General features: G+C 47.6%; 1 protein-coding gene across 4 annotated transcripts in view; it reads left to right on the forward strand.

Annotated features, from left to right (window-relative positions):
- RUNX3 (RUNX family transcription factor 3) overlaps positions 1-3,872 on the forward strand; it is a 66,534-nt gene extending 62,662 nt beyond the window's left edge. For all 4 annotated transcript variants that reach the window (XM_045377867.3, XM_005544409.5, XM_065527556.2 and 1 more), the window contains one exon: positions 820-3,872. In XM_045377867.3, coding sequence (XP_045233802.2) covers positions 820-1,364 — 545 coding nt within the window. In that variant the 3' untranslated portion in view covers positions 1,365-3,872. The remainder of the gene's footprint in view (positions 1-819) is intronic.
- Positions 3,873-27,352: the final 23,480 nt, after the last annotated feature.

The raw sequence follows: 27,352 nt of genomic DNA on the forward strand, positions 1-27,352 counted from the left end.
GGGTCTGGGCTGGACACTGTGACCAGGTCGGGGTCTGGGTCCCCAAGTTTGTCTGACTGCTGTCTCACTTTGTTGCCAAGGCAGGTGAGGGTGGCATCCAGTCACTGTGTGGCCACGAGTCAGCTCCAGAAACACAGGCCCAGGGTGAGGTGGAGGCCAGAGCTGCTCTGACCTCAGTGCCCACAACCCAGGTGTGAGCGCACAGAACCTCCGTGTGCTGCGCCTGGGCAGGAGAGGCACGTGTGTCCCCAGCAGAGGCCTCGTGATGAGAACCAGTCCTTTTTCTGCCACAGAGACTCAGTCTTGCTCTCTCTGCCTCCATTTTCTTGTCTTCAAAAGCGGGTTCCAACTCCCAGTCTCACACGGTCATCGGAGCCCTTTACACATCCACAGCCTTGCCAGCTGTTAACACGGGCCGGTGGGGAGAGGAACTTGCCTGGGCAGGGCTGCTGGGAGGCCTGAGCTGACCCTGCCCTCAGCCCCACTGCCTCGTCCTAGGCCTGTCCTCTGCGAGGCTGGGCAGGAGGATTGAAAGAGAAGACAAGACCCCACCGGTCTTCTGTTGCTGCTGCCGCCGGTGGGGGTGCTCCCGTGGCCCCTCTTGGCCCAGGGCACGCTTCCACCAGCTCCCCGGCAGGTCTGTGTTTGGAGTCCTGGCAGGGGAGTCCCTGGGCAGCCTAGGGCAGGAAGAGGAGAGTCAGGTCTAGAACTAGGGGTCCCCCAGATGGGCCTTGGGAACCAGAGCCCAAGGGCATTCTTCAGGAAGGCCTCCTGGGGTTGTCTCGAGCTGCAGCTGACCTCTTCCTCGCTGTCCTCCAGGCACCTCGGAACTGAACCCATTCTCTGACCCCCGCCAGTTTGACCGCTCCTTCCCGACGCTGCCAACCCTCACGGAGAGCCGCTTCCCAGACCCCAGGATGCACTACCCCGGGGCCATGTCAGCTGCCTTCCCCTACAGCGCCACGCCCTCGGGCACGAGCATCAGCAGCCTCAGCGTGGCGGGCATGCCGGCCACCAGCCGCTTCCACCATACCTACCTCCCGCCACCCTACCCGGGGGCCCCGCAGAACCAGAGCGGGCCCTTCCAGACCAACCCGTCTCCCTACCACCTCTACTATGGGACGTCCTCTGGCTCCTATCAGTTCTCCATGGTGGCCGGCAGCAGCAGTGGGGGCGACCGCTCACCCACCCGCATGCTGGCCTCTTGCACCAGCAGCGCTGCCTCTGTCGCCGCCGGCAACCTCATGAACCCCAGCCTGGGCGGCCAGAGCGATGGTGTGGAGGCCGACGGCAGCCACAGCAACTCACCCACGGCCCTGAGCACGCCGGGCCGCATGGATGAGGCCGTGTGGCGGCCCTACTGACCGCCCCGGTGGACTCCTCCCGCTGGAGGCGGGGACCCTTACAACCTTCAAGACCCATGATGGGCTGGCTCCGGCTCCGAGGCTCCGGGCAGGAATGGGACCTGCGCTCCAGGGTGGTCTTGGTCCCAGGGTGGTCCCAGCTGGTGGGTGGCTCTGGCTGCATCTGTCCAGCCACATCCGTGTACAGAGGTGTAGGGAACCACCCCCACCCCCGCCCAGGACACCACCTCGCCCAGATCCTGGCTGTCTCATCCCACACTTCTGTGGGGAATCAGCCTCCTGCCAGCTCCCCAGAAGAACCTCACTGTCTCCAGCTATGCCCAGTGCCCCATGGGGCCCGTGTCTCCTGGGACAGAGGCCGTCTCTCTTCCAGAGAGAGGCAGCATTGGCCCACAGGATAAGCCTCAGGCCCTGGGAAACCTCCCCACCCCGCACCTTCGTCGGAGCCCCTACACCCCTGGGTCCAGCCCTCTCTGCATTTACACAGATTTGAGTCAGAACTGGAAAGTGTCCCCCGCCCGCGCCGCCCTCGAGCGGGGTTCCCCTCGTACAGACGGGGCAGGACCCAGCACGCTGCTGGCAGAGATGATTTGAGAACACATCCAAGCCAGTCCCCCCAGCCCAGCTTCCCTCCATTCCTAACTGTTGGCTTTCCCCCAGCCGCATGGGTCCCAGGCCCCAGAGAAGATGAGTGTATGGCATCAGGTCCCTAAACCCAGGAAAGCACCTACAGACCGACTCCTCCATGCACTTTACCAGCCCAATGCATCCACCCTTTGTTCTCTTGCCGGGGCTGGGTGGGTAGGAGGTCCCCTCTCCCCTAGGTGGTCTCATAATCTCCATTTGTGGAGAAAACGGGGGGCCAGATAGGTCCTAGCAGAAGGCATTGAGGTGAGGGGTCACTTTGGGCCAGACGTCAATGTCCCTGTCCCACCTAGGTCCAGCCAAGCTGCGCCTCATCCCCCAAGCCTCCTGGGAGGATCCAGCCAAATCTTGCAACTCCTGACACACACCTGTCTGTCTTTAACCTGTTTTGTGCTCTGAAAGCAAACAGTCCTGAGCAAAAAACAGTTTTTAAAACTGATTTTAGAAAAAGAAGCTTAATCTAACATTTTCAAACACAAGTTCTCCTACAGGTATAGCTCCGTGATTATGAGCACCACCCTTGCCCCCTCTCCGCCCCCCACGGAACCCCAGCTACCTCCTGAGGGTGTGGGGTTATCAGGGTCTCAATACTTTCTCAAGGGGCTACACTCCCCACCAGGCAGCGTCCCACCAGCCTGCACCACAGGCATCCCTGGGAGGACAACGGAAATGCTGATGAGACGCTGGGCGCTCTCCTCTGTGGCTCTAGGACATCTGTCCGGGAGGCTGTGCGGGGGTGGGCAGGATGTGAGAGGTGGGGAGCACTGGCTGTGCGTGGCAGAACAGAAGCACCGTAAAGGGCTCTCCAGCCACAGCTCAGCTGCACTGCGTTCCGAGGTGAAGTCTTGACCCTGAATTTTGCAAAACGGGAAGGTGGGCGCTTGCCCAAGGGCCAGGCCACGTGGATTCTCACATCAGAGTTCTCTGGCCCTAGAAAGGCTTAGAAAAGGTGTAAGGGAACTCAAAGACTAGCAGCATGTGGTATTTTAACTTTCTGCCTCGGCCTCTGTGGACGCAGAAATCTGCCCCGCAGAATGCTCTTTAGCGGTCGTCTCTGTGAGAGCACTGTCCCCACCCAACTTGTCACAACGGCCAGAACCATACACCAGAGACACCGACAGGTCAGGCAGTCCTTCTGGTGATCCTATTCCATTCCCTCCTGCTGCGGTTTCCTCTTGGCCTGTCCTCACTGGAAAAACAGTCTCCATCTCTTCAATACAGCTGCTGACTCCCTGCACCCAAGGGGCCTTTCCATACCTTCTCAGGAAGCAGCGATGAATCCATTGTCCTTGTAGTTTCTTCCCTCCTATTTTCTGGTTGTAGCTGGTCCCAGGTCATCGTGGGAGGCACCTTTGGGTTCCCAGTGCCCAGCACTTTGTAGTCTCATCCCAGATTACTACCCCTTCCTGATCCCCAAGCCCCGGAGAGGCAGGGATAGGAAATAAATTGCTCTTCCTACCCCATCCCCCATCCCCTGACAAAAAGTGATGGCAGCCGTACTGAGTCTGTAAGGCGCAAAATGGGTACAGACAGCCTGGGCTGGTAAAAGTAGGTCCTTATTTACAAGGCTGCTTTAAAGTTGTACTAGGCAAACACACTGATATAGGAAGCAGGAGGAAAGGAAGATGTTTTGATACAGTGTTACTGTGAGTCTGTCAGTAGTGGGTACCAATCTTTTGTGACACATTGTCATGCTGAGGTATGACACCTGCTGCACTCATATCCCATGTAAAACCATCCCAGAGCTGGCGAGAGGATGGAGCAGGGTGGAAACTGCTTTGCACTATCATTTGCTTGGTGTTTGTTTTTAATGCACAACTTGCTTGTACAGTAAACTGTCTTCTGTACTATTTAACTGTAAAATGGAATTTTGACTGATTTGTTACAATGATATAACTCTGAGATGTGTGGAAGGAGTCCAGTGCCAGGCTTCTAGGGCTATGCGTGGAGGTGGGGTGGGGCTGGGGAGAGGATAGAGACCTCCTGCTGTCGCCCAGGAGGAACAGGAACAGAGACACCCAGCGCCTTCATCTCCTTGCTTCCAGCTTCTTCAGGAATGGCCACAGAGACCACCCTGGCTGCAGGACAGCCGGCGAGGCCTGCTCCTGTATGACTGGAACCCCAGGAGAGCATCAAATAGGTCTTCCAAGTGCCACCAATCATGAGCGGGCTGTGATTCTCTTCCCAGCCATGTTGGGAGGAATTCCTGCCTGTTCCCCAGATTCAGATTTGGGGAGGGGGCAGAGGCAGAGGGAGAGTCCAGCTGCCTTGGTGAGAGCCCCCCTCTGAGGCTCGTGTTTCAAGATCTGTGGCAAGCTAGCAACAGTGGGGATTGGGAGCAAGCAGCCATTTCAGTGCCCCCATTTTGCAGATGAGACAACTGAGGTACATCAGGGTCTGTGTCTCCCTGGGGTGGTCCATGGCTGAACTGGGACCACAGCCCAACAATGGTAGCATGGGTGTGATGGTGTGGTGGCCTGACTTGACAGTCCCCCTCCCACCTTGCCAGCAAGGAGGCCTGGTCCACTTGAGATTTGTACCAGCACACAGCCCGGAGCGTGGCTGGTTGGGATTTGTGAAGGGAAATGTTCATGAAACAGACCTTATTTTTGAGTGATGCCCACTGACTTCAGAAATCACTCCCAAAGCTTTGCCCTGTTCAGTTTGGTTGGTCTGCTTGAAACTCAGCACCCAACAAGAAGCTTCCATTTCCCTAGCCCGGCATCCTCTTTTACCCAAGAGACAGCAGGTCCATCTCTGGACAGGACCTCGGCAGCAGCTGTAGAACTTCTCTGTGGGTCTGCTCTGGGCAGCCTCTGCCAGGGTTGGTCCTGAAACGGCATCTACATGGCCAAGACCGTTTCTATTTATGTTTATTTGGGGTCACTTTGTAGTGGATGGTAGCCACCCCTCACCAGGCACACTTTGGTGCCACAGCAGATGGGAGAAGAGCTGTGACCTCCAGAGTCCCTGACTCAAATCTCCATCACCTGCACCCTAGCAGGCACGAACCAGCACACCCAGCTTGCCAAGGGGAAACTCAAGGTCCAGAGAAGTCTCAGGCCTGCCTGAGGTCCCAGGGCTGCGGGAGGAAGCGCTGCAGTAGCCACAGCGGCCTGCAGGTGGCGGCAGGGGGCGGCATCGCTGGGCAGCAGGTGGACAGAGTGGCCATCATCCCTTTTGGACAGGGGTGAGGAGAGGCTGCGTCAGCTACAGCAAGAATTGAGGTTAGGTATTAAGAAGAACTTCCCAACCTCAGGTGATGCATTCCCGAAGGGCCTGCGAAAGGTCTTGATGTGGGGAAGGTTTTCTCTTCCTGAGCTGCGTGGTGGTGGGAGGTGCCTGTCCCGCTCTGAGTCTCCCTTTTTGGCCATACACTAAATGAGCACCGGCTGTATGCCAGGTGTGGAGTAGGATCCCACGCCCCATGATCGTCTGCTTTGGGACAGGGGTGTACCTGGCTTGAAGGAAGGGTTGACTTTCATAGTCCTACAACCCTGGCCTCCTGGACCCTGGGCCCAGTCCCACGTGTCCCCTGAGCCACCAGCAGGAGCTTAGGTCATGCAGCAGCCAGTCCAGGCTGAGGAAGCCGTTTGGTTCCACAGTCCGAGAGCCCTGGACTCCAGAATTCCGCTTTGGAGGCTCTAGGAGTCCTGTCGATTTGGGCTGGACTTTGAGTCCCTCCAGTTTCTCCAGCCCCCACAGCTTGAAGGACCCAGTGATGGACCCAGAGAGCCGGCTGGGTGTCCTGGGAGCTCCCAGAAGTGGCCTCCTGTGGGGTGAAGTGGCCCAGATGGACCCTCCTTGCCGGCCCCTAGGAGCAGCCCTGCCACTGTCGGGCTGTGGCCATAGGGATGCATCTGGCTTTTATGCTGAGAAGTGGGTGTCCCAGCAGTGAGACCATAGGCCAGAGATGACACGTTCCCATGTGAGGGCCTGGTGAGGGCTTGAGGAGATAGTGCGGGGCGGGGCCAGTGCTGTTTGTCGGGGAGGGCAGGGCTGGCTGCAGGCCCAGCCCTGCCTCCCTCCTCAGCCCCGGCCCCTCCCTTGCCCCAGACTGCACCCCCCATAAACGCGGCCCCCCAGCATGGCCCAGAGGGCAGCTCTTAGCTGCCCCAAACACCCCAGCCTGACCACGTGAGTAGAGAATACGCCTCAGTGGGTCAGTTCATTTTGGGGTCGTAAATGAAATGAGCTGTCAAATGGGATGGGGGCAGGAGGGAGGCCAGAGTGAAAGAATGAACTGTTCCTGGCAGAAATCCAGAATGCTCCTGATTCCTCCCCATGAGGGCTCCGGAGCTGGGAGGGGTGAGGGGCCGCATCGCCCCGACATCCGCAGCCACACCTGTGTGGTCCAGCGGCTGGGGAAGCCTGGGAAGCCGGATCCCGCGCTTCCTATTTTTAGTTTTACAGCTAAGAGTGCGCTGTTTGTTTTATATATTTATATTCACCCACAGAAAGGGCCTGCCCTGGGCCCAGCCCGGAGGACGTATCATGGGAAGGGAGTGCGGCAGCCCTGGAGCCGGCCTGGACCACCCTCCTTTGTGCCCACCCTGACGGCTGGCAGCAATGTGGGCTCTCTGGTGTCCAAACACAGCATTTGGGCCACACCACCCCACGCAGCTCTTTGGGCTGGGTGTCTTCGAGGCCTTGGCCAGAATTCATTCACTCATTCACCAAACACAGAGCCCCACCCCACCCCCAGGTGCCAGACACCAAGAACAAGGTGAACAAGTCACAGCCATGGCCCCGGGGATCTCACAGGGCAGACAGACAGGAAAGCAGGTTGTGCCAGCCCAGTGCGGATCAGGGCAAACCAGGCAAGCTCCTCAGAGAAAACGTGTCTCCCCCGAGATCAGATGGAAAGATGAGTAGGAATGGACCAAGCAGAGAAGTGGTAGGAGGGAATGCCGTGTGCAAAGGCCTGGAGAAGCAGGTGTCACTGAGCTGGGAGGATGGTGGGACAGGTGTAGCAATGGTGATGGGAGATGGGAGAGGATCCATGCCAGGGGTCAGTGGCACGGGGGAGCCAAGCGGAGATGTATGTGTAGGAGGGGAGCACCACGACGGTGCAGACTGGGGATGAGGGTGCAGAGACCTGTTCACAGGCTACTAAAATAGTCCGGGCAAAGGAGAGTGAAGCCTGTGCAGAAAGACAGAAGTAGGAGCTAAGAGGTGTCTTAGACATCATTAGCACTGAAGTCACAGGAAGGGCGCCATGCCCCAAACCTCAGGTTTGAATGTCTCTCAGTCCCTCATGGTTAGTGGCATTTCATGTGCCACTGGGGGCAAGGTGTTAACAATAGCCTTTGTTATCACCCAGTTGGCCCTTGCCCCCTCCCTCCCCGCCACTTCACAAGTGTTCAGTGAAGCCTTATGTCCTGCCTCGGTTTCCTTATAGAACCGTGTGACCACACTGGAGGTCACATGCAGCCTCTCAGACTTGTGGGTCCAGGATGCTCAGAGTCCAGCCGAGCTACCCCACTCTCCTTCATGGTCTGAAAATGTAAAGGTTATGAGACTCTGCATCTGCGGTTCCTGAGTTCTATATATTACATTTTAAATAATATTTTTAGTTTTTATTTTTAGACAGGGTCTCACTCTGTCACCTAGACTGGAGTGCAGTGCAGCCTCCAACTCCAGGGCTCAAGTGATCCTCCTGCCTCAGCCTCTCAAGGAGCTAGAACTACAGGTGTGCACCACCAGGCCTGGCTAATTTTTTATTTAGAGGCAAGGCCTTGTTATGTTGCCCAGGCTGGCCTCAAACTCTTGGCCTCAAGCAAATCTTCCGCCTTGGCCTCCCAAAGTGTTGGGATTACAGGGATGAGCCACTGTGCCCAGACTAAATGACATTTTTAAATGACACAAACTAATATATAATCTTGAGAGGGAAAGTAGACAGTTCTGATGACCAAAAAACACACCAGAAAAATGACTGATAATCCCCCCTCCAAAGATACCCACTGTTAATATTTTTAGGCTTTTCTCCCCCATTCAGATATTTATTTCCTATAAATATGCAAATACTTTTTAGAAATAACATTTTTCTAGCCAGACACACACTGCGTATACAGATTATCAATTAATATAGTTAAAAATAGAGATAAAAGTAATCTAGAATGAAATCAATGCAAAGATGAGATTATGGCTGTTTTCTGTTTTCTTCTTTATAGTTTTCTAAAATTAGCACACTTGCTCAGGGTATAGCATATTAAACTTCTAGACTGGTAAATGTCCAAGCAGAGGAGTTCAAGATCATGCAAGGACTACCTCATCTGTCATTGGCTGAAACACTACCTCTTCCAGGTAGCCTTCCCTGATACCCTCATACTAGGTTTGATGCCTTCTCTTTTTCTCTGGAATAATAATAATAATAGTTAACACTTACTCTATGCCAGGCACTATTCTAAATATTTTGCGATTTTTTTAACCCAGCCCATTGAGGTATGTATTATCATTCTCCCCATCTTACAGATGAAAAAACTAAGAAACAGTTCGGGTGCAGTAGCTCATACCTGTAATCCCAGCACTTTGGGAGGTGGAGGCAGGAGGATCACCTGAGGTCAGGAGTTTGAGACCAGCCTGGCCAAAGCAGTGAAGCCCCATCTCTACTAAAAATACAAAAATTAGCCAGGTGTGGTGGCATATGCCAGTAATCCCAGCTACTCAAGAGGCTGAGGCAGGAGAATCACTTGAATCCAGGAGGCAGAGTTTGCAGTGAGTTGAGGTTGTGCCACTGCACTCCAGCCTGGACCACAGAGTGAGATTCCATCTGAAAACAAAACCAAGCAAAACAAAACAAAACTGAGAAACAAGGACAGAATTCCACCTGATCCTGACAAAGGCAGAGCAGTCGCTGAAAATGTTGAGTTTAAGTCTCCTACCAACTAAAAGTATTGGGGGCTCAAAGTAAGAATCAAGTTGACTTTAAGGGAAAAAAAAAAATGTGACATTGCTACACATACTTGCTTACAAAGATTGATCAAGGGGGAGGAAAAAAAAGAAAAAGAAATGAGAAAATGTCTTTTTTTAAAAAACAGAGGCCCTTTCTCTGCATCTGAGAGGGATGCCTCTACCTTTCTGAGTTGTGATTCTAAGATTTCACAAAGCATGAAATCAAAAAACAGAAGTCACTGTGACTGTCTCTGAATCTGTCTGGGAACCCCCAGTCCATCTTTCCCCACCCAAGTGGGGGTCCCTTCATGAACGAGGCCTCCCTGGAGCTAGGTCCGAGCCTCTTCATGGCAGGTTCATCCCCCTATCCAAATATGCACACAGTGGGAGTATCTGCCCAGGCGGCAGTCTTGCCCTGCCACAAACAGGTTCTATTTCTTTTTCCATGAAAACAACTCCGTCCTAAATCACTGACGCCTGAAATGAGAAAAATACAAGGCCTATATTATCATAAAACTATTTTAACACAGTGGGGCCCCTTCGGTGGTGGGAGGGATGGCCAAAAACTCTGCAGCCCCTTCCAGTTGTAGCCCCTGGAAATGCTCAGATGGATGAGAAATTTGGTTTTCATTAGCGGCAAATGTGAGGAGTCTGTCGCTCTGAATGGACCTTTGATTCTGGCTGGTGGTGGACTCTTTCCAGGGCCTGGTGAGTTTTGTTTTGTTTTGTTTTCATATAAAATGGGCCAGGCCCTTCCAGCTTATATCTCCCTGTACTACACAAGAATTGGGCAATGCCTCAACCTCTTGACTTCTAAAGTCAACAGCTGGGGCCGGCAGGAGAGGCACCCGGGACCATTCGCCTTTATTGACTCTGAGGTTTTATTAAAAATGTTATGTTTCCTTGAGGCCAGTGCCAGACCCAACAAGCAGACTGGCCAGTGAGAGGCTGGCAGAGGCCAGGGGGTTCGCACCGCCTGGAAGACAGCCCACCTTGACCTGCCTTCTCCCACCCCAGTGATCCCCCAGAAATGGCCTCTGCCTTGGAATCTCCACAGAAAACCCTATTTCTTCCCCTCTATCTACTTCAAGCGAAAGAACATTATTCTGCTCTTTTATTCATTCAACACACATTGGTTAGGCATCCACTACAGTGGTGGGTGCTTGGGATGCAGATGCGAACAAGTCACACAATGTACTTATTCCCCTGGAGCCTACACCCTAATAGGGGAGAAAGGCTACAGCGAATAAATAGATCACATGGCTGCAGACAGTAATAGTGATGTTACAAAAAAAAAAAAAAAAAAAAAAAAGGATAATGTTATGGAGGAAGACTGGGAGTTGGAAGTCATTGTTAGATAAGGTGGTCAGGGAAGGTCTCTCAGAGGAGCTGACTGCGGACTACCATAAACATAGCCAGGCATAGTCCAGTTTCACCCACTGTGCCAGATGTGACATCTTGACTACAGCAGATCAACACTGTCTCTGGAATTTGGAATGCAGCTACCAATTTGGTAAATCCTTTCTTCCTGATATCCAACAGCAGAGAGGCACTAGAGCAGTTTACATGGTGAGGACAGCAGAGCACCTTCCCGGTCCAGCCTCAGGACTCCCTCACTCCATCCTCCATCATGGTATCATTTAATTGACTCTCTGTTCCACATGGTTGGGGAGGCCTCACAGTCATGGTGGAAGACAAAGGAAGAGTGAAGGTGACTGTTGCTATGTTTTACCAAAGAGACCGCCCCTGCCATAGAGATTTTTGCCCCTGCCCTAGAGATCTGTGGAACTTTTTGAGAGAGATGATTTAGGGCATCTGGTGGGAGAAATTTCTAAGCAGCAAAGTGTTCAAGAGGTGACTTGGGTACTTTTAAAAGCATTCAGTTTTATTCATTCACAAATATATGGTTTGGAATTGGAACTTATGTTTAATGGGGAAGCAGAGCATACAAGTTTGGAAAATTTGCAGCCTGATGATGCAATAGAAAAGAAAAACCCATATTCTGAGGAGAAATTCAAGCCTACTGCAGAAATTTGCATAAGTAATGAGGAGCCAAATGTTAATTGCCGAGACAATGGGGACACTTCTCCAGGGCATGTCAGAGATCTTTGTGGCAGCCCCTCCCATCACAGGCCCAGAGGCCTAGGAGGACAAAATGGCTTCATGGGCTGGGGCCCAGAGCCCCCCTGCTGTGTGCAGCCTAGGGACTTGGTGCCCTGTGTCCCAGCTGCTCTAGTCATGTCTAAAAGGGGCAAAGGTACAGCTTGGGCTGTGGCTTCAGAGGGTGGAAGCCCCAAGTCTTGGCAGCTTCCATGTGGTATTGTGCCTGTGGGTGCACGGAAGTCAAGAATTGAGGTTTGGGAACCTCTGCTTAGATTTCAGAGGATGTATAGAAACACCTGGATGTCCAGGCAGAAGTTTGCTGCAGGAGTGAGGCCCTCATGGAGAACCTCTGCTATGGCAGAGCAGAAAGGAAATGTGAGGTTGAAGCCCCCACACAGAGTCCCCACTGGGGTGCTACCTAGTGGAGTTGTGAGAAAGGGCTACTATCCTCCAGACCTCAGAATGGTAGACCCACCAACAGCTTGCACTGTGCACCTGGAAAAGCTATAGATATTCAACATCAGCCTGTGAAAGCAGCTGGGAGGGAGGCTGTACCCCATGAAGCCACAGGGGCAGAGCTGCCCAAGACCATGGGAACCCACCTCCTGCATCAGTGTGACCTTGATGTGAGACATGGAGTCAAAGAAGATCATTTTGGAGCTTTAAGATTTGACTGCCCCACTGGATTTTGAACTTGCATGGGGCCTGTCATCCCTTTGTTTTGGCCAATTTCTCCCATATGGAACAGCTGTATTTACCCAATCCCTGTACTCCCATTTTATCTAGGAAGTAACTAACTTGCTTTTAATTTTACAGGCTCATAGGCAGAAGGGATTTACCTTGTTTCAGATGAGACTTTGGACTCTGAACTTTTGAGTTAATGCTGAAATGAGTTAGGGCTTTGAGGGACTGTTGGAATGGTTTGATTGATTTTGAAATGTGAGGACATGAGATTTGGGAGTGGCTAGGGATGGAATGATATGCTTGGGCTGTATCCTCACCCAAATCTCTTCTTGAATTTTATCTCCCATAATTCCCATATGTTGTGGGAGGGACCCAGTGGGAGATAAGTGAATCATGGGGGGCAGTTTTCCCCATACTGTTCTCGTGGTATTGAATAAATCTCACAAGATTTCATAAGGACTTTCCTCTTTCACTTAGATCTCATTCTCTCTTGCCTGTCACCATGTAAGACACTCCTTGCTCTTCCACCATGATTCTGAGGCCTCCCCTACCATGTGGAACTGTGAGTCAATTAAACCTCTTTCCTTTATAAATTACCCAGTCTCAAGTATGTCTTTATTGGCAGCATGAGAATAGACTAATACACCCAAGGACTCTCTTAGGTCAGGTTTCCCTAGAAGCAGATCCAGAGGTGGGGATTTTTGAGGGGAGGGCTTTCAGGGGAAGTGGAAAGAGGGAAGTAGGACAGAGCAGGGGAAGAAAGGTAATCTATGACATCCCTGGGCTGGAGGCCAGCCTCATTCTGGTCTCATGAGGGCTCCTCTGGAGCATGAATTACAGCACCAAGTTGTCCCCTCCAGAGAGCAGACTTTTTGTTTCCTCATGTAAGTCCGTTGGCAAGACTTGCCAAGCCCCCGAAGGGGCATACCTCCATGGTGAGATGCCTACTATTTGGCAGAGAGCAATTTTCCAGAGACGGGGGCAGATGTGAGCAGTTTGCAGCCAATGCTCACACGATGTTAACATGATGGACCTGGGTGGTAGCGTGGGGTGTCAAGAGGATCAAGGACCCTGTAGTGGATGCTGTGGGTAAACCTCTCAGTAGACCCCCTTCACTGGACAGTTGCCACCATGCTCCTGCTGTTCTAAACCTAAGGAGGAGAAGTGGCAAGAACCCAAGATGCTTTAATAAAATATATGGCTGGGCACAGAGGCTTACCCTTGTAATCCCAGCACTTTGGGAGGCTGAAGTGGGTGGATCACCTAAGGTAAGGTGTTTGAGGCCAGCCTGGCCAACATGGTGAAACCCTGTCTCTACTAAAAATACAAAAATTAGCCAGGCATGGTGGTGGGTGCCTGTCATCCCAGCTACTTGGGAGGCTGAGGCAGGAGAATGGTTTGAACCCGGGAGTTGGAGGTTGCAGTGAGCCAAGATCGTGCCACTGCACTCCAGCCTGGGTGTCAGAGTAAGACTCCATCTCAAAACAAAACCAAACAAAAATGTATGCACACCAGAGAGTGGAAGACAAATCCTCTGAAAATTCAGGGTCCCCCATATTGATGAAGATCTTAAGGAACCTGTGATCTGAGGCATGCCAAGCCATTCCCTCTCAGAAAAAAAGACAAATTGCTGCATTTAGTACCTCTACTATACAGTAGGATGAAAAAGCCCCCCCCCCCCCCCCCACTGCACCGCCACAAAGATATGTCCATGTTCTAATTTCCACAACCAGTGGGGATATTACTTTATTTGGAAAATGGATCTTTGCGGATGTAATTCAGTTAAAGATCTCAAGATGAGGAGGTAATCTTGGATGATGCAGGCAGGTCCCAAATGTAATGGCAAATGTCCTTATAAGAGACATACAGAAGAGAGGCACATAGGGAAGAGGAGGAGGTCATGTGACCACAGACGCAGATTGGAGCGATGCAGCCACAAGCCAAGGAATGTCTGGACCCAAGAGAAGCAAGAAGAGGCAATACACGGGCCCCGGGAGGGAGTGCAGCCCTGCCGACATCTTGATTTCAGACTTCTGATGTCCCAAACTGCGAGAAACTGTCTTTCTGTTGTTTTATGCCCACCTTCTTTGTCCTCCTTGAATTTCAAAGCAGCATATACCACACTTGGGAACACTACTCTGACCTATTTATTAAGCGATTCAGAATGCTTTCAGTTCTGAGACAAAGCAAAAGAGAACTCTGCATAGGTCCAAGCTGCAGTGTGAGCTGCTCTGCTAGCCACAAGACTGAGAAGATTTATGGTGCTAGATAAAGAACTTGGGTGGAGCCTTTAACAAACCCCAGTAGAAGAGTCCCAGTATAGACCTCTAAAATTTTCTGCAGTGGAGAACTACTCTCCTTTTGAAAAACAATTGCTGGCATATGCTACTGAACCCTACAGAGACTCGGAGCCTGGCCATGAGACGTCAAGCAACTGTGCTGGCTGAGTTTCCCTCTGTGAGCTGGCTATGACCAGATCCACCAAATCCTAATGTGAGGCAGGCACAGCAGCAACCCACGGTACAATGGAAATGCTACAACGCACTATTCACAATAGCAAAGACATGGCATCAACCCAAATACCCATCCATGATAGACTGGATAAAGAAAATGTGGTACATATACACCATGGAATACTATACAACCATTAAAAGGAACGAGGTTATGTCCTTTGCAGAGACATGGATGGAACTGGGAGCCATTATTCTCAGCAAACTAATGCAGAAACAGAAAACCAAACACTGCATGTTTTCACTCATAAGTGGGAGCTGAACAATGAGAACATATGGACACAGGGAGGGGAACAACACACACTGGGGCCTTTCAGGAGGTGTGTGGGGAGGGAGAGCATCGGATAAATAGCTATTTACAGAGCACCATCATTCATGAATCATGGAACCCCCAGATCCGGGAGGTGGATCCCTTTGTGGCTCCCTGGGCTGCAGCAGGCTCCAGGTAGGGGGATCTGTTTCAGCTTGGGCTGGCCAGAAGCAGACTTTGAGAAGAGAATTCACATGGAAGTGATTTCTTAAGAAAATGCTCCCAGGACAAGCCAGTGTCAGAGTAGGGGGAGCTGGACATGGAGGGTGAAGTCAGTTGAAACTGACCTGTGGGGGGCTCTGGAGTGTAAGTTACACCTCAGAGTTTGTGCCCAACTCCTGACCAGGGATCTGGGCTTCCATACTTCCGCATGTGCACCTGTCAGTCGTTCCTTTTTTTTTTTTTTTTTTTTTTTGAGACGGAGTTTCACTCTTGTTGCCCAAGCTGGAGTGCAATGGCGTGATCTTGGCTCATTGCAACCTCCGCCTCCCGGGTTGAAGTGATTCTCCTGCCTCAGCCTCCCAAGTAGCCAGGGTTGCAGGCATGCACCACCATGCCCAGCTAATTTTTTTCTATTTTTAGTAGAGACAGGGTTTCACCATGTTGGTCACGCTGGCCTTGAACTCCTGACCTCAGGTGGTCCACCTGCCTTGGCCTCCCAAAGTGCTGGGATTACAGGCGTGAGCCACCGCGCCCCGCCCACCTGTCAGTCATCACCATGGTAAGACAGCTCCAGGGGTCATGAATGCCCAGGCACTCTGGTTCTGTGTGTTTGCATATATGTGTGTGTGTGCACGTGTGCGTGTGCATGTGTGTGCGTGTGCATGTGTATGTGTGTGTGTGCATGTGTGTGTCTGAATTTTGTGCACACAAAGCCCCTCTAATAGCTCAAGGGGAGCCCTCGAGAGAGAGTGGCAGGCACAGGCTATTAGAAGCAAAGACACAGAGGAGCCAAGGAGGAGCTCACAGAAACGGAGTCATCTCCAGCCTCCTACCTAGCGATGCCCTTGGCATTGCCTGGTGCACTGGGCTGGACATTATCCCGCTCAAGAATTCATGTCCTTCTTAGAACCTGAGAATGTGACCTTATTTGGAAATAGGGTCACTGCAGATGAAATTAGCTAAGACGAGGCCATACCGATGCAGGGTAGGCCCTTAATCCAATGTGACAATAAGATGAGGAGAAGAAGACACAGAGACAGAGACACGGAAGAATGCCATGTAAAGATGAAGGCAGAGACTGGGGTGATACATCTACAAACCAAGGGGCTCCAAGGATTGCCAGCAACTACCAAGAGCTAGGAGAGAGCCTGGAACTGATTCTCCCTCAGAGCCTCCCATAGGAACCAGCCCTGCCAACACCTTGATTTTGGACTTCCAGCCTTCAGAACTGTGCAAGGAACAATGCCTGTTGTTCTGAGCCTCCCAGTTTGTGGCTCTGTGTCATGGCAGCTCTAGGAAATAAACATACCTGGGAGAATATGGGTTACGGGTAAGAGGCAGCATCTGAGGCCCCTCAGCATTGATGGGAGACCGACAGGCTCACACCATCATCATCTGGCCAGAAGGACTTGGAAAGATGCTTACGTCCCAAAAGAGAAAGGAGAAAAAGAAAACCACACTTCCATAGCCTTCCAGGAGGTAAGGAGCTGTAGCCCCACCCAGAGGAAACAAAGCTGGGTCCCAGCTATGGACAGGAACACCACTAGTCCAGGCTGGAAAATGTATCCAAATATTCTGCAGTTGTTTTTGGAACTACATCTGGCTAAATGGGAGAGTCGCCGGGCCTGGCAGCTGGACCAATGCCCAGTTACAGAAAGAGGAGGGAGTGGCTGGCTAGCCGGTAAGTGGTGGCAGGGTTGCGGGAGAGGGAAGGAGTCACTCTCCTTTGCACCAGAGACCCCTTGTCCATGAATGCATGTTTAGGAACAGCAGAAGAGGGGGAGCCTGACTGGCATCTTGCCAAGTTTACCCTCTGGGTGGGAGACCAGAGGCCATATCTCCTCACTCAGCCCTGGCATCTTTTGCTGAATAAAGTATATCCACAGGCCAGAGGAAACCAAGGAGAAAGAATTTGCTAGAAATAACATTGCCCAAACTTCACTCACTCAAGTACCATCTTCACACATTTTGCCATGTCTCAGGGTTTCATCAAAATAAAAGTATATAGTTCATCAAAAAACACTATCAAGGCCGGACACAGTGGCTCACGCCTATAATCCTAGCACTTTAGGAGGCCAAGGCAGGCGGATCACCTGACCAGCCTGGCCAACATGGTGAAATCCCATCTCTACTAAAAATACAAAATCAACCAGGCATGGTGGTGCATGCCTATAATCCCAGCCACTTGGGAGGTTGAGGCAGAAGAATCGCTTGAACCTGGGAGACAGAGGTTGCAGTGAGCCGAGATCGCTCAATTGCACATTGCACTCCAGCCTGGGCAACAAAAGCAAAACTCCATCTAAAACAAAAACAAAAACAACAACAACAACAACAACAAAAACAAAAAAAAAACAAACAAAAAAAACACTATCAAGATCCAGCCTGGGCAACACAGCAAGACTCCATCTCTACAAAAAAAAATGTAAACGTTAGCCAGACGTGGTGGCACACACCTGTTGTACTAGCTGTTCAAGAGGTTGAGTCAGGAGGATTGCTTGAGCCCAAGAGTTCAAGGTTACAGTGAGCTATAATCATGTCACTGAACTCCAGCCTGGGTAACAGAGTGAGACCTTGTCTCAAAAAAAAAAAAAAAAAAAAAAAGACACTATCAAGAAAATAAAATGAGGCTGGGCACAGTGGCTTATACCTGTAATCACAACACTTTTAGAGGCTGAGGCAGGAGGATCACTTGAGCTCAGGAGTTTGAGACCAGCCTGGGCAGCACAGTGAAACTTCATCTCTACAAGAAATACAAAAATTAGCAGGGCATGGTGGTGTGCACTTGTAGTCCCAGCTACTGGGGAGGCTGAGGTGGGAGGATTGCTTGAGCCGGGGAGGTGGGGGTGGCAGTGAGCCAAGGTTGCACCACTGTACTCCAGCCTGGGTGACAGAGTGAGACCCTGTCTAAAAAAAAAAAAAAAAAAAGGAAAATGAAATGACAATGAATAATGGGATAATGGGAGAAAATATTTGTATTGTAAATCATATATCTGATAAGAGTCTAGAATTCAGGATATCTAAAGAACTCTTGCAATTCAGCAACAGAAAGACAAAATAACCCAATTTAAAAATGGTCAAAATGCTTGAACAGACATTTTTTCAAAGAAGATATACAATGGCCAAGACGCACCTGAAAAGATGCTCAATATCATTAGTCATCTGGAAAATCCAAATCAAAACCACAATGAGATACTCTTTCATATCCACTAGAATGGCTATAATTTAAAAGACAGAGAGAGAGAGAGAGAGAGAGAAAGAAAGAAAAAAAATAGAGAAAGAAAGAGAGGTGGGAGGGAGGGAGGAGGGGAAGGGGAAGGGGAAGGGAAGGAAAACAAGCACTGGTGAGAATGTGGAGAAACTGGAACTCTCATATGTTGCTGGTGGGGATGTAAAATGGTTCAGCTACTTTGGGAAACAGCTTGGCAGTTCCTCACAATGATACCATATAACCCAGCAATTCTGCTCTTAGAATTAAAAACAATTCTCCAAAAGAATTGAAAACAGATATTCGAACAAATGTTTGTACACAATGTGTACAATGAGTACAAATACATAGCAGCACTATTCACACAGCAAAAGTGGAAACAACTCAAATGTCCATCAGTAGATGAATGGATAAACACAACATAGTATATCCATACAACACAATAGTATTTAGCCCTAAAAAGGAATGCTATCAACATGGATGAACATTGAAAATATTATGAAAAGTAAAAGAAGCCAGATACAAAAGATCACATATTATATGATTCCATTTAAATGAAATATCCAAAATGGCTAAATTCATGGAGACAGAAAGCAGATTAGTGGTTGCCAGGGGTTGAGAGCGGAGACATGAGGAGTGGCTGCTTAATGGATTCAAGATCTCTTTTGAGTTGATGAAAATGTTTTGGAGTTAGATATAGGTGATGGCTGCACAACATTGTGAGCATACAAAATACCACTGAATTGTATATTCAGTGTACAATGGAATTAACAAAAAATGAAAACAACCCAAATGTCCACCAACTCATGAGTAGTTAAACAAAATGTGGTATATCTACACAATGGAATATTATTGGGCCATAAAACAGAATGAATTTGACCACATTTTGGGCCATAAAACCCACCTTAACAAATTAAAAGGAGTAGAAATTATACAACATCTGCTCTCAGACCACAATGGAATTAAATTAGAAATCAATAACAGAAAGATAACTAGAAAATTCCAAAACATGTGGAGATTAACACACATCTAAATAATACATGGGTCAAAGAAGAAATCTCAAAAAAATGTTTAATATTTTTACCTATGAAAATTAAAACACAACTTCTTAAAATGTGTAAGATACAGCCAAAGCAGTGGTTAGAGGGAAGATTATAGCATCAAATGCATATATTAGGAAAGAAGAAAAATCTAAAATCAATAATCTAAGTTTCCACCTTCACAGACTAGGAAAAGAAGACCAAAGTAAGTAGAAGAAAAAAAAGAATAGTAAAAATTAGGGCAGAAATCAATGAAATTGAAAAAAGAAAATTAACAAATAATGAAATCAAAAGCTGAATCTTTGAAAAGATCAATTAAATCAATAAGTCTCTAGCCAGACTAAGAAAAAAAGAGAGGGAACACAAATTACTAATATCAGAAATTAAAGAAGGGACATCACTACAAATCCTATGGACTTTGAAAGAATAAGAAAGGAATACTATGAACTCTATTCCCAGAAATTTGATAACCTGGGTGAAATGGGCCAACTCTGTGAAAGACACAATTTGCCAAAACTCATAAAAGAAGAAATAGACAATCTGAAAGGCCTATATCTACTAAAAAATTGAATAAATAGTTGATAACCTTCCAAAACAGAAGGCGCCAGGCAGATAAGAGTTCACTGGTGAGTTCAACCAAACATTTAAGGAAGAAATTATACCAATTCTCTACAATCACTTTCAGAGGATAGAAGCAGAGAAAATACTTTCTAACTCATCCTATGAGTCCAGCACTACCAAAACCAGAAAAAAAATTACCAAAAAAGAAAACTACAGACCAATATGTCTCATAAACACAGATGCAAAAATCTTCGACAAAGTACTAGCAAATCAAATCCAGCCATGTATAAAAAGAATTATACCTCATTACCGAGTGAGATTTATTCTAGGTATATAAGGCTGGTTCAAGGTTTCAAAATAAATTAATATAACCATCACATGAACAAGCTAAAAAAGAAAAACCCCATGATTATATCAATAGATGAAGAAAAATAATTTCACAAAATTCAATACTCATTAATATAACAACTCTCAGTAAACTAGGAATTGAGGAGAACTTCCTCTATTTGATGAAAAATAGCTACAAAAAACTTACAGCAAACATCATACTTAATGGTGAGAAACTAGAAGTTTTCCCACTAAAATCAGGAACAAGTCAAGGATGTTTCCTCTTACCACTCCTTTTCAACATCATACCGGAAGTCCAAGCTAACTCAATAAGGCAAGAAAAGGAAATAAAAGTTATACTGATTGGGAAGGAAGAAATAAAACTGCCTTTGTAGATGACATGATTATCTATGTAGAAAAATCCAAATAAATCAACACAAAAATTTCTGGAACTAATAGGTGATAATAGTAAGATTGTAGGATATAAGGTTGTTGTACAAGTCTGTCACTTTCCTATATACCAGCAATGGGCAAGTAAAATTTGAAATTTAAAACACAATACCATTTACATTAGCACCCAATAAAAGAAAGTACTTGGGTATAAATCTAAGTAAATACATACAAGATTTATATGAGGAAAGCTACAAAACTCTGATGAACAAAATCAAAGAAGAACTAAATAAATAGATATTCCAAATTCACAGATAGGAAGACTCAATATTGTCATGATACAAGTTTTTTCCAACCTAATCTGTAGATTCAGTGTAATCCCAATGAAAATCCCAGCATGTTATTTTGTGGATATTGAAAAATGATTCTAAAGTTTATATGGAGAGGGAAAGATCAAAATAATCAACACAATACTGAAGAAGAACAAAGTTGGAGGACAGACACTACCTGACTTCAAGACTTACTAGCTATAGTAGTCTTCAAGACTTAAAGCTATAGTAATCTTCAAGACTTAAAGCTATAATAATCTTCAAGACTTAAAGCTATAATAATCAAGACAGAGTGGTATTGGCAAAAGAATAAAGAAGTAGATTAATGAACAGAATAGAGAGCCCAAAATAGGCCCACATAAATATAGTCAACTGATCTTTGACAAAGAAGCAAAGATAATACAATAGAGCAAAGACAGTCTTTTCAAAATATTATGCAAAAATCAGTCTTTTAAAAAATATGAATAACTGGACATCCATATACAAAAAAAAAAAAACCCTGAATTTAGACACAGACATTATACATTCCACAAAAGTTAACTCAAAGTACCTCATAAATCTAAATTTAAAATGCAAAACTAGGCCGGGCGCGGTGGCTCAAGCCTGTAATCCCAGTACTTTGGGAGGCCGAGACGGGTGGATCACGAGGTCAGGAGATCGAGACCATCCTGGCTAACACAATCAAACCCCGTCTCCACTAAAAATACAAAAAAATTAGCCGGGCGTGGTGGCGACACCTGTAGTCCCAGCTACTCGGGAGGCTGAGGCAGGAGAATGGCGGGAACCCGGGAGGCGGAGCTTGCAGTGAGCCGAGATCGCGCCACTGCACTCCAGCCTGGGCGACAGAGCGAGACTCCGCCTCAAAAAAAAAAAAAAAAAAAAAAAAATGCAAAACTAAACCTCCAAGAAGACAACATAGGAAAAAGTCTAGATGACCTTGGGTATGGTGATGACTTGTCAGGTATAACACCAAAAGCATGATTGCTGAAATAAATAATGGATGAGCTGGAATTCATTAAAAAAAAATGTTAAACTTCTGTTTTGGGAAAGCCAATATCAAGAGAATGAGAAGACATGCCACGAACTGGGAGAAAATATTTGCAAAAGACATGCTGATAAGAGACAGTTGTCCAAAATACACAAAGAACTCTTAAAGCTCTCAATAAGAAAAAAAAAAAAACTCAATTTAAAAAAGGGCCATGTACCTTAATAGACACCACACCAAAAAAGAAATACAGATGTCAAATAAGCATAAGAAAAGATACTCTGCATCACATGTTATCAGGGAAATGTAAACTAAAACAACAATGAGATACTATATATCTATTAGAATGGTGAAAATACAGAACAAACAGCACCAAACACTGAGGTGGATATGGAGCAACACGAACTTTCCTTCATTGTTGTAAATGTAATGTTACATTTCATTGTTGTAAATGTAAATGTGAAATAGTACAGCCACTTAGTACATAGTACAGCCACTTTGAAAGATGAATTGTCATTCTATAAAGCTAAACATACTTTTGTGATATGATCGAGCAATCACACTCCATGGTATTTACACAAAAGAGTTGAAAACTTATGTTCACACAAAAATCTGCACACAGATGTTTATAGCAGCTTTATTCATGTTGCCAAAAGAAGAAACCAGGATGTCCTTCAGCAGGTAAATGGATTAACTGTGGTACATCCAGACAATGAACTATTATTCAGCGCTAAAAAGAAATGAGCTATCAAACCATGAAAAGAATGGAGGAAATTTAAATCCATATTACTAAGTGAAAGAAGCCAATCTGAAAAAGCTACATACTGTGTGATTCCAACCACATGACTGCTATTGTTTGAATGACCCCTCAAAAAATTGATGTTGAAGTTTAGTTGCCATAGTAACTGTTGAGAGGCGAGACCTTTAAGAAGTGATTAGGTTATGAGAGCTCTGCCCTCATGAATGGATTAATGCTGTTATTGTGAGAGTGGGTTAGTTATCTAGGAAGTGGGCTCCTGATAAAAAGAATCAGTTCAGCCTGATTTCTGTTCTCTTTCTCTTGGCCCTTCTGCCATGTTATAACACAGCAAGAAGGCCCTCACCAGATGCAGTGCCTCAGCCTTGGACTTCCCAGCCTGTAGAACCATGAGTCAACACTCGTGTATTATTATATAAAATACATATATATATTTTTTCTATATATTATATATATATATTCTATACATATGTAAAATTACCCAGCCTGTGGTATTGTGTTATAGCAACAGAAAATAGGCTAAGACAGAAAATTGGTGCAGAGAAAAGGGGCTGTTGCCATGACAAATACTTGAACATGTAGAAGCTGCTTTGGAACTGGGTAATGGATAGAAGCTGGCAGACTTTGTAGGCGCAGGCTAGAAAAAGCCTAGATTTCTGTGAATGGAGCATTAAGGGCAATTTTGCTGAGGGCTCAAAAGAAGGCCCCAGAACTAAGGACAGCCTAAATCTTCTTAGAGATTATTTAAGTGGTCATGACCAGAATGTCGGTAGAAATATGAACAGTAAAGGCCATTCTAATGAGGTCTCAGACAGAAATGAGGAACAAGGTATTGGAAACTAAGGGGAGAGGCCATCTTTGTTACAAAGTAGCAAAGACTTTGGCTGGACTGTGTTTATGTCCAAGGGCTTCTTTATAGAGTGCAGGACTCAAGAGCAATGAACCGGGATATCTGATGGAAGAAACAGCTAAGCAGCAAAGCATTCAGGTTGCTGAATGGCTCCTTTTAACCACATACAGTGAGATGCAAAAGGAAAGGAATGACTTAAAGCAGAATTTATAGCTAAAAGAGAAGCAAAGGAAAACTCACAGCCTGGCCACCTAAAGAGTGAAAAGCAAGCACATTTGGAAGAGAATACTAAGGGTGTGGCCAAGCAACCATTTGCTTAAAAGATCAGGCTAGATAGAAGAAAGCCAGGTGTTACTCATCAAGACAACGGAGGAAAGACTCCAAAGACATTTCAGAGATCTTCCAGGCTGTTTCTCCTATCACGGGCCCAGAGCTCTAGGAGAGCAGAATGGTTTCAGGGGACATGCCTGGGATATCCTACACAGGCTCACTGCCCAGAGCCATCTCAGGACTCTGCCCCCCTCATTCCAGTGCAGCACCTCTTGACTTCCCTGGCTGTGGCTTAAGTGGTCCCAGGTGCAGCTCAACCTGCTACTCCAGGAGGTACAAGCTTTAAACTTTAGCAGCATCCACATGGCATTAAGTCTGCAAGCTCACAGAATGCAAGAGCTGTGGGGGCATGGCTACCTTCAACTAGATTTAAAAGGGGGCGCAGGCAGAAACCTGCCACAGGGGCAGAGCCACCACAGAAAGCCCTACTAGGTAAATGCCGAGTGGAAATGTGGGATCAGAGGCACTGTACAGAGCCCTCACTAGGGCAATGCCTACTGCAGCCATGGAAGAGGGGCCACTCCCCAGACCACAGAACTGTTGAGCTGCCAGTGTGTGATGGCAACCTGGGAACGCTGCAGGCATGAGATCCCAACCTGTTAAAATTGCGTGGGCTAAGCCTAGCAAAGCCATAGAGGCAGGGCTGCCCAGTGTGCCCAGGTTGCGGGTTGTGGAGTCAAAGGAGGTTGCTCTCCAGCTTTAAGACTTAATCTTGTTTTCCCTTTGGGTTTTGGACTTCTTTGGGGCCTGTTACTCCTTTCTCCTTTCCTGTTGCTCCCTTTCGGAATGGGAACATCTATCCTATGCCTGTCCCACCATTGTATTTTGGAAGTAGATAACTTGTTTTGATTTTGCAGACTCACAACTGGAAGGAATTTGCCACAGCATGAGTCATGCTTTGAGTCTCATCCATATCTGATTTAGATGAGACTCTGAGCTTCAGTCTTTTGAGTCGGTGCTGGAATGAGTTAAAACTTTGGGGCTACTGGAATGGGATGAATGTTATTTTGTATGCAAGGAGGACAAGAATTTTGGTGGGCCAGAGGTGGAATGCTATGGCTTGAATGTCTTTTCCAAAACTTATGTTGAAATTTAGTTGCCATTGTAACAGTGTTGAGAGACAAGACCTTTAGGATGTGATTAGGGCCAGGCGCAATGCCTCACACCTGTAATCCCAGCACTTTGGGAGGCTGAGGAAGAAGGATCACTTGAGTCCAGGAGTTCAAGACCAGCCTGGGAAACATAGCAAGCCCTCGCCTCTAAAAAAGTTTGAAACTTAACAAGCATGGTGATGCATATCTATAGTTTCAGCTACTTGGAAGCCTAAGGTAGGAGGATCACTTGAGGTCAAGGCTGCAATGAGCTATGGTTGTGCCACTGCACTCCAGCCCAGGCAATAGAGTGAGACCCTGTCTCAAAACAAAAACAAACAAACAAGAGGTGATTAGACCATGAGAGCTCTGCCCTCTTGAATGGATTAATACCATCATTAGGGGAGTGGGTCAGTTAGCGCAGGGGTGGGCTCCTGATAAACAGGTGAGTTCAGTCTGAGTTCCTCTCCCTGTTCCATGTGCTCGCTTGCCCTCTGCCATGTTATGACACAGCAAGAAGGCCCTCACCAGATGCAGCCCCTCAATCTTGGATTTCCCCAACCACGAGGCTAGTAAGTCTCTTTTCTTTATAAATTACCCAGTCTGTGGTATTCTGTTATAGCAGCAGAAAATGGACTAAGGACTAAGAGAATGACATTCTGGAAAAGGCAAAACTTTGGAGATGGTAGAAAGATCAGTGGTTGCCAGGGGCTAGGGGAATGGGAGGAAGAAATACGTGGCACACAGAGGATTTTTATGGCAGTGAAAATACTTTGTATGATACCATCATGACAGATACATGTCATTATACACTTGTCCAAACCCATAGAATGTACAACATTAAGAGTGAACCCCAAAGTGAACTATGGATTTGCAGTGATAATGATGTGTCAACGTCAGTTCATCCGTTGTTAAAATTTTTCCATTCCGGTGGGGGCTGTTGATGATGGGAGGCTGCGTATGTTGTGGGGGCAGGGAACATAGGGAACTCTCCATACCTTCCTCACAATTTTGCTGTGAAACTAAAACTACTCTAAGAAAATTTTTGAATGTATTTTTTAAATGTTTTTCATTTAAAAAAAAGATTTTTTTAAAAAGGGTGAAACATGCTACAACATATATGTTCCATCAGTACAACATGTACTAATGCATATTACAATATGGATGACCCTTGAAGACATTATGCTAAGTGAAAGAAAAGACCACATACTCTATGATTCCATTGATATGAAGTGTCCAGAATAGGCAAATCCACGGAGCTGAAAAGTAGGTTTGTGAATGCAGGGCTGAGGGACAGGGGAGTCACTGCTAAATGGTACAAGATTTCATTTGAGAGCGATGAAAACATTCTGGAATTAGTGGTAATAGGTTCTATTACCCGGCGAATAATACTAAAAGTCACCTCATTGCACACTTTAAAGGGTTAATTTTAGGGGATATGAATTATATCATTTAAAAATTGTCCTTGGGGCCGGGCACTGTGGCTCACGCCTGTAATCCCAGCACTTTTGGAGGCCGAGACGGGTGGATCACCTGAGGTTAGGAGTGCGAGACCACCTGGCCAACATGGTGGAAACCCCGCCTCTTCTAAAAATACAAAAAACTTACCTGGGTGTCATGGTGCACATCTGTAATCCCAGCTACTCGGGAGGCTGAGGCAGGAGAATCACTTGAACCCAGGAGGCGGAGGTTGCAGTGAGCTGAGATTGTGCCACTGCAGTCCAGCCTGGGTGACAGAGCAAGACTCCATCTCAAGAAGTAAATAAAAATAAAAATGAAAATTGTTTTTGGATTTAGAGTAGTTGGGGTGGAATCCAAGAATTCGCATTTCTGGCCAAGTTCCCAAGTGATGCTGACACTGCTGGTCCCTGGACCAGACTTCGAAAATCATTGCATGTAAATTGATGTGTCTGGCCAAGAGCAAGGGCTCAATACCACATGAGGAGATTTCAGTGATATCCACAACCAACCATCTGATGCAGGAACAGGGTAATTTTCTTTAATTTCCAGTTGGGGAAACTGAGGCCCAGAGAAGGCAGTAACTACTGGGAGTCATGAGGGAGGACAGGACATGGCAGAGGTGGGACTTAAGCCCAGGTCTTCCAGCTCCACATTGAAGGCTCTGCCACTGGCCTGGAGAACGTGGGCGTCTCTCTGAATTCCCCATAGACAGGGACATGCTCTCAGGAACATACCCAACCCTCCAAGCCTCTCACTCCATCCTCAGCAAAATCCTTCCATTCTCCCAGCCCCTTCTGAGATTATATCCAAGGGCTGGTCTGCCTGGCTCCAGATCTACTTCATTTGTGGAGTCTGCCTCCTGCCGCCCTCCTTCCCTGGCCCCCCAGGGCAAGTCTCAGCCGGATCCTTCCTGCTGCCACTCCCGCCCCACCCCACCCGGGGACCCAGGCCTTGACCCCAGCAGGCATCATGGCAAGGCAGCCTGAACTAAGTCACAGAGGGGTGGTGTTGAGGTCTCCAAGAAGGTCACCTGAAGACATTCACAGTTAACCCCTCACAGCTCATGCAAAGCCATTTTGCATCTTTGTCTCATTTGCTCCCTTGACTTTTGCAGACGGTGGCTTTCCCAAGGGCAGCCCGGCAGGCAGGCTTCAGAATAAAGGCCCTCCCTTCCTGGCCATTCATTCGCTCCTTCATTCAAATACTTACTGGCTGCTTGTTCCATGTCAGGGTCTTGGGAACACAAAGGTGATTAAAACGCAGTTGCATGGCCAGGCACGGTGGCTTACACCTGTAGTCCCAACACTTTGGGAGGCCAAGGTGGGTGGATCACTTGAGGTCAGGAGTTTCAGAC

This window comes from Macaca fascicularis, chromosome 1, assembly GCF_037993035.2.
Source record: "Macaca fascicularis isolate 582-1 chromosome 1, T2T-MFA8v1.1".
NCBI lineage: Eukaryota > Metazoa > Chordata > Mammalia > Primates > Cercopithecidae > Macaca > Macaca fascicularis.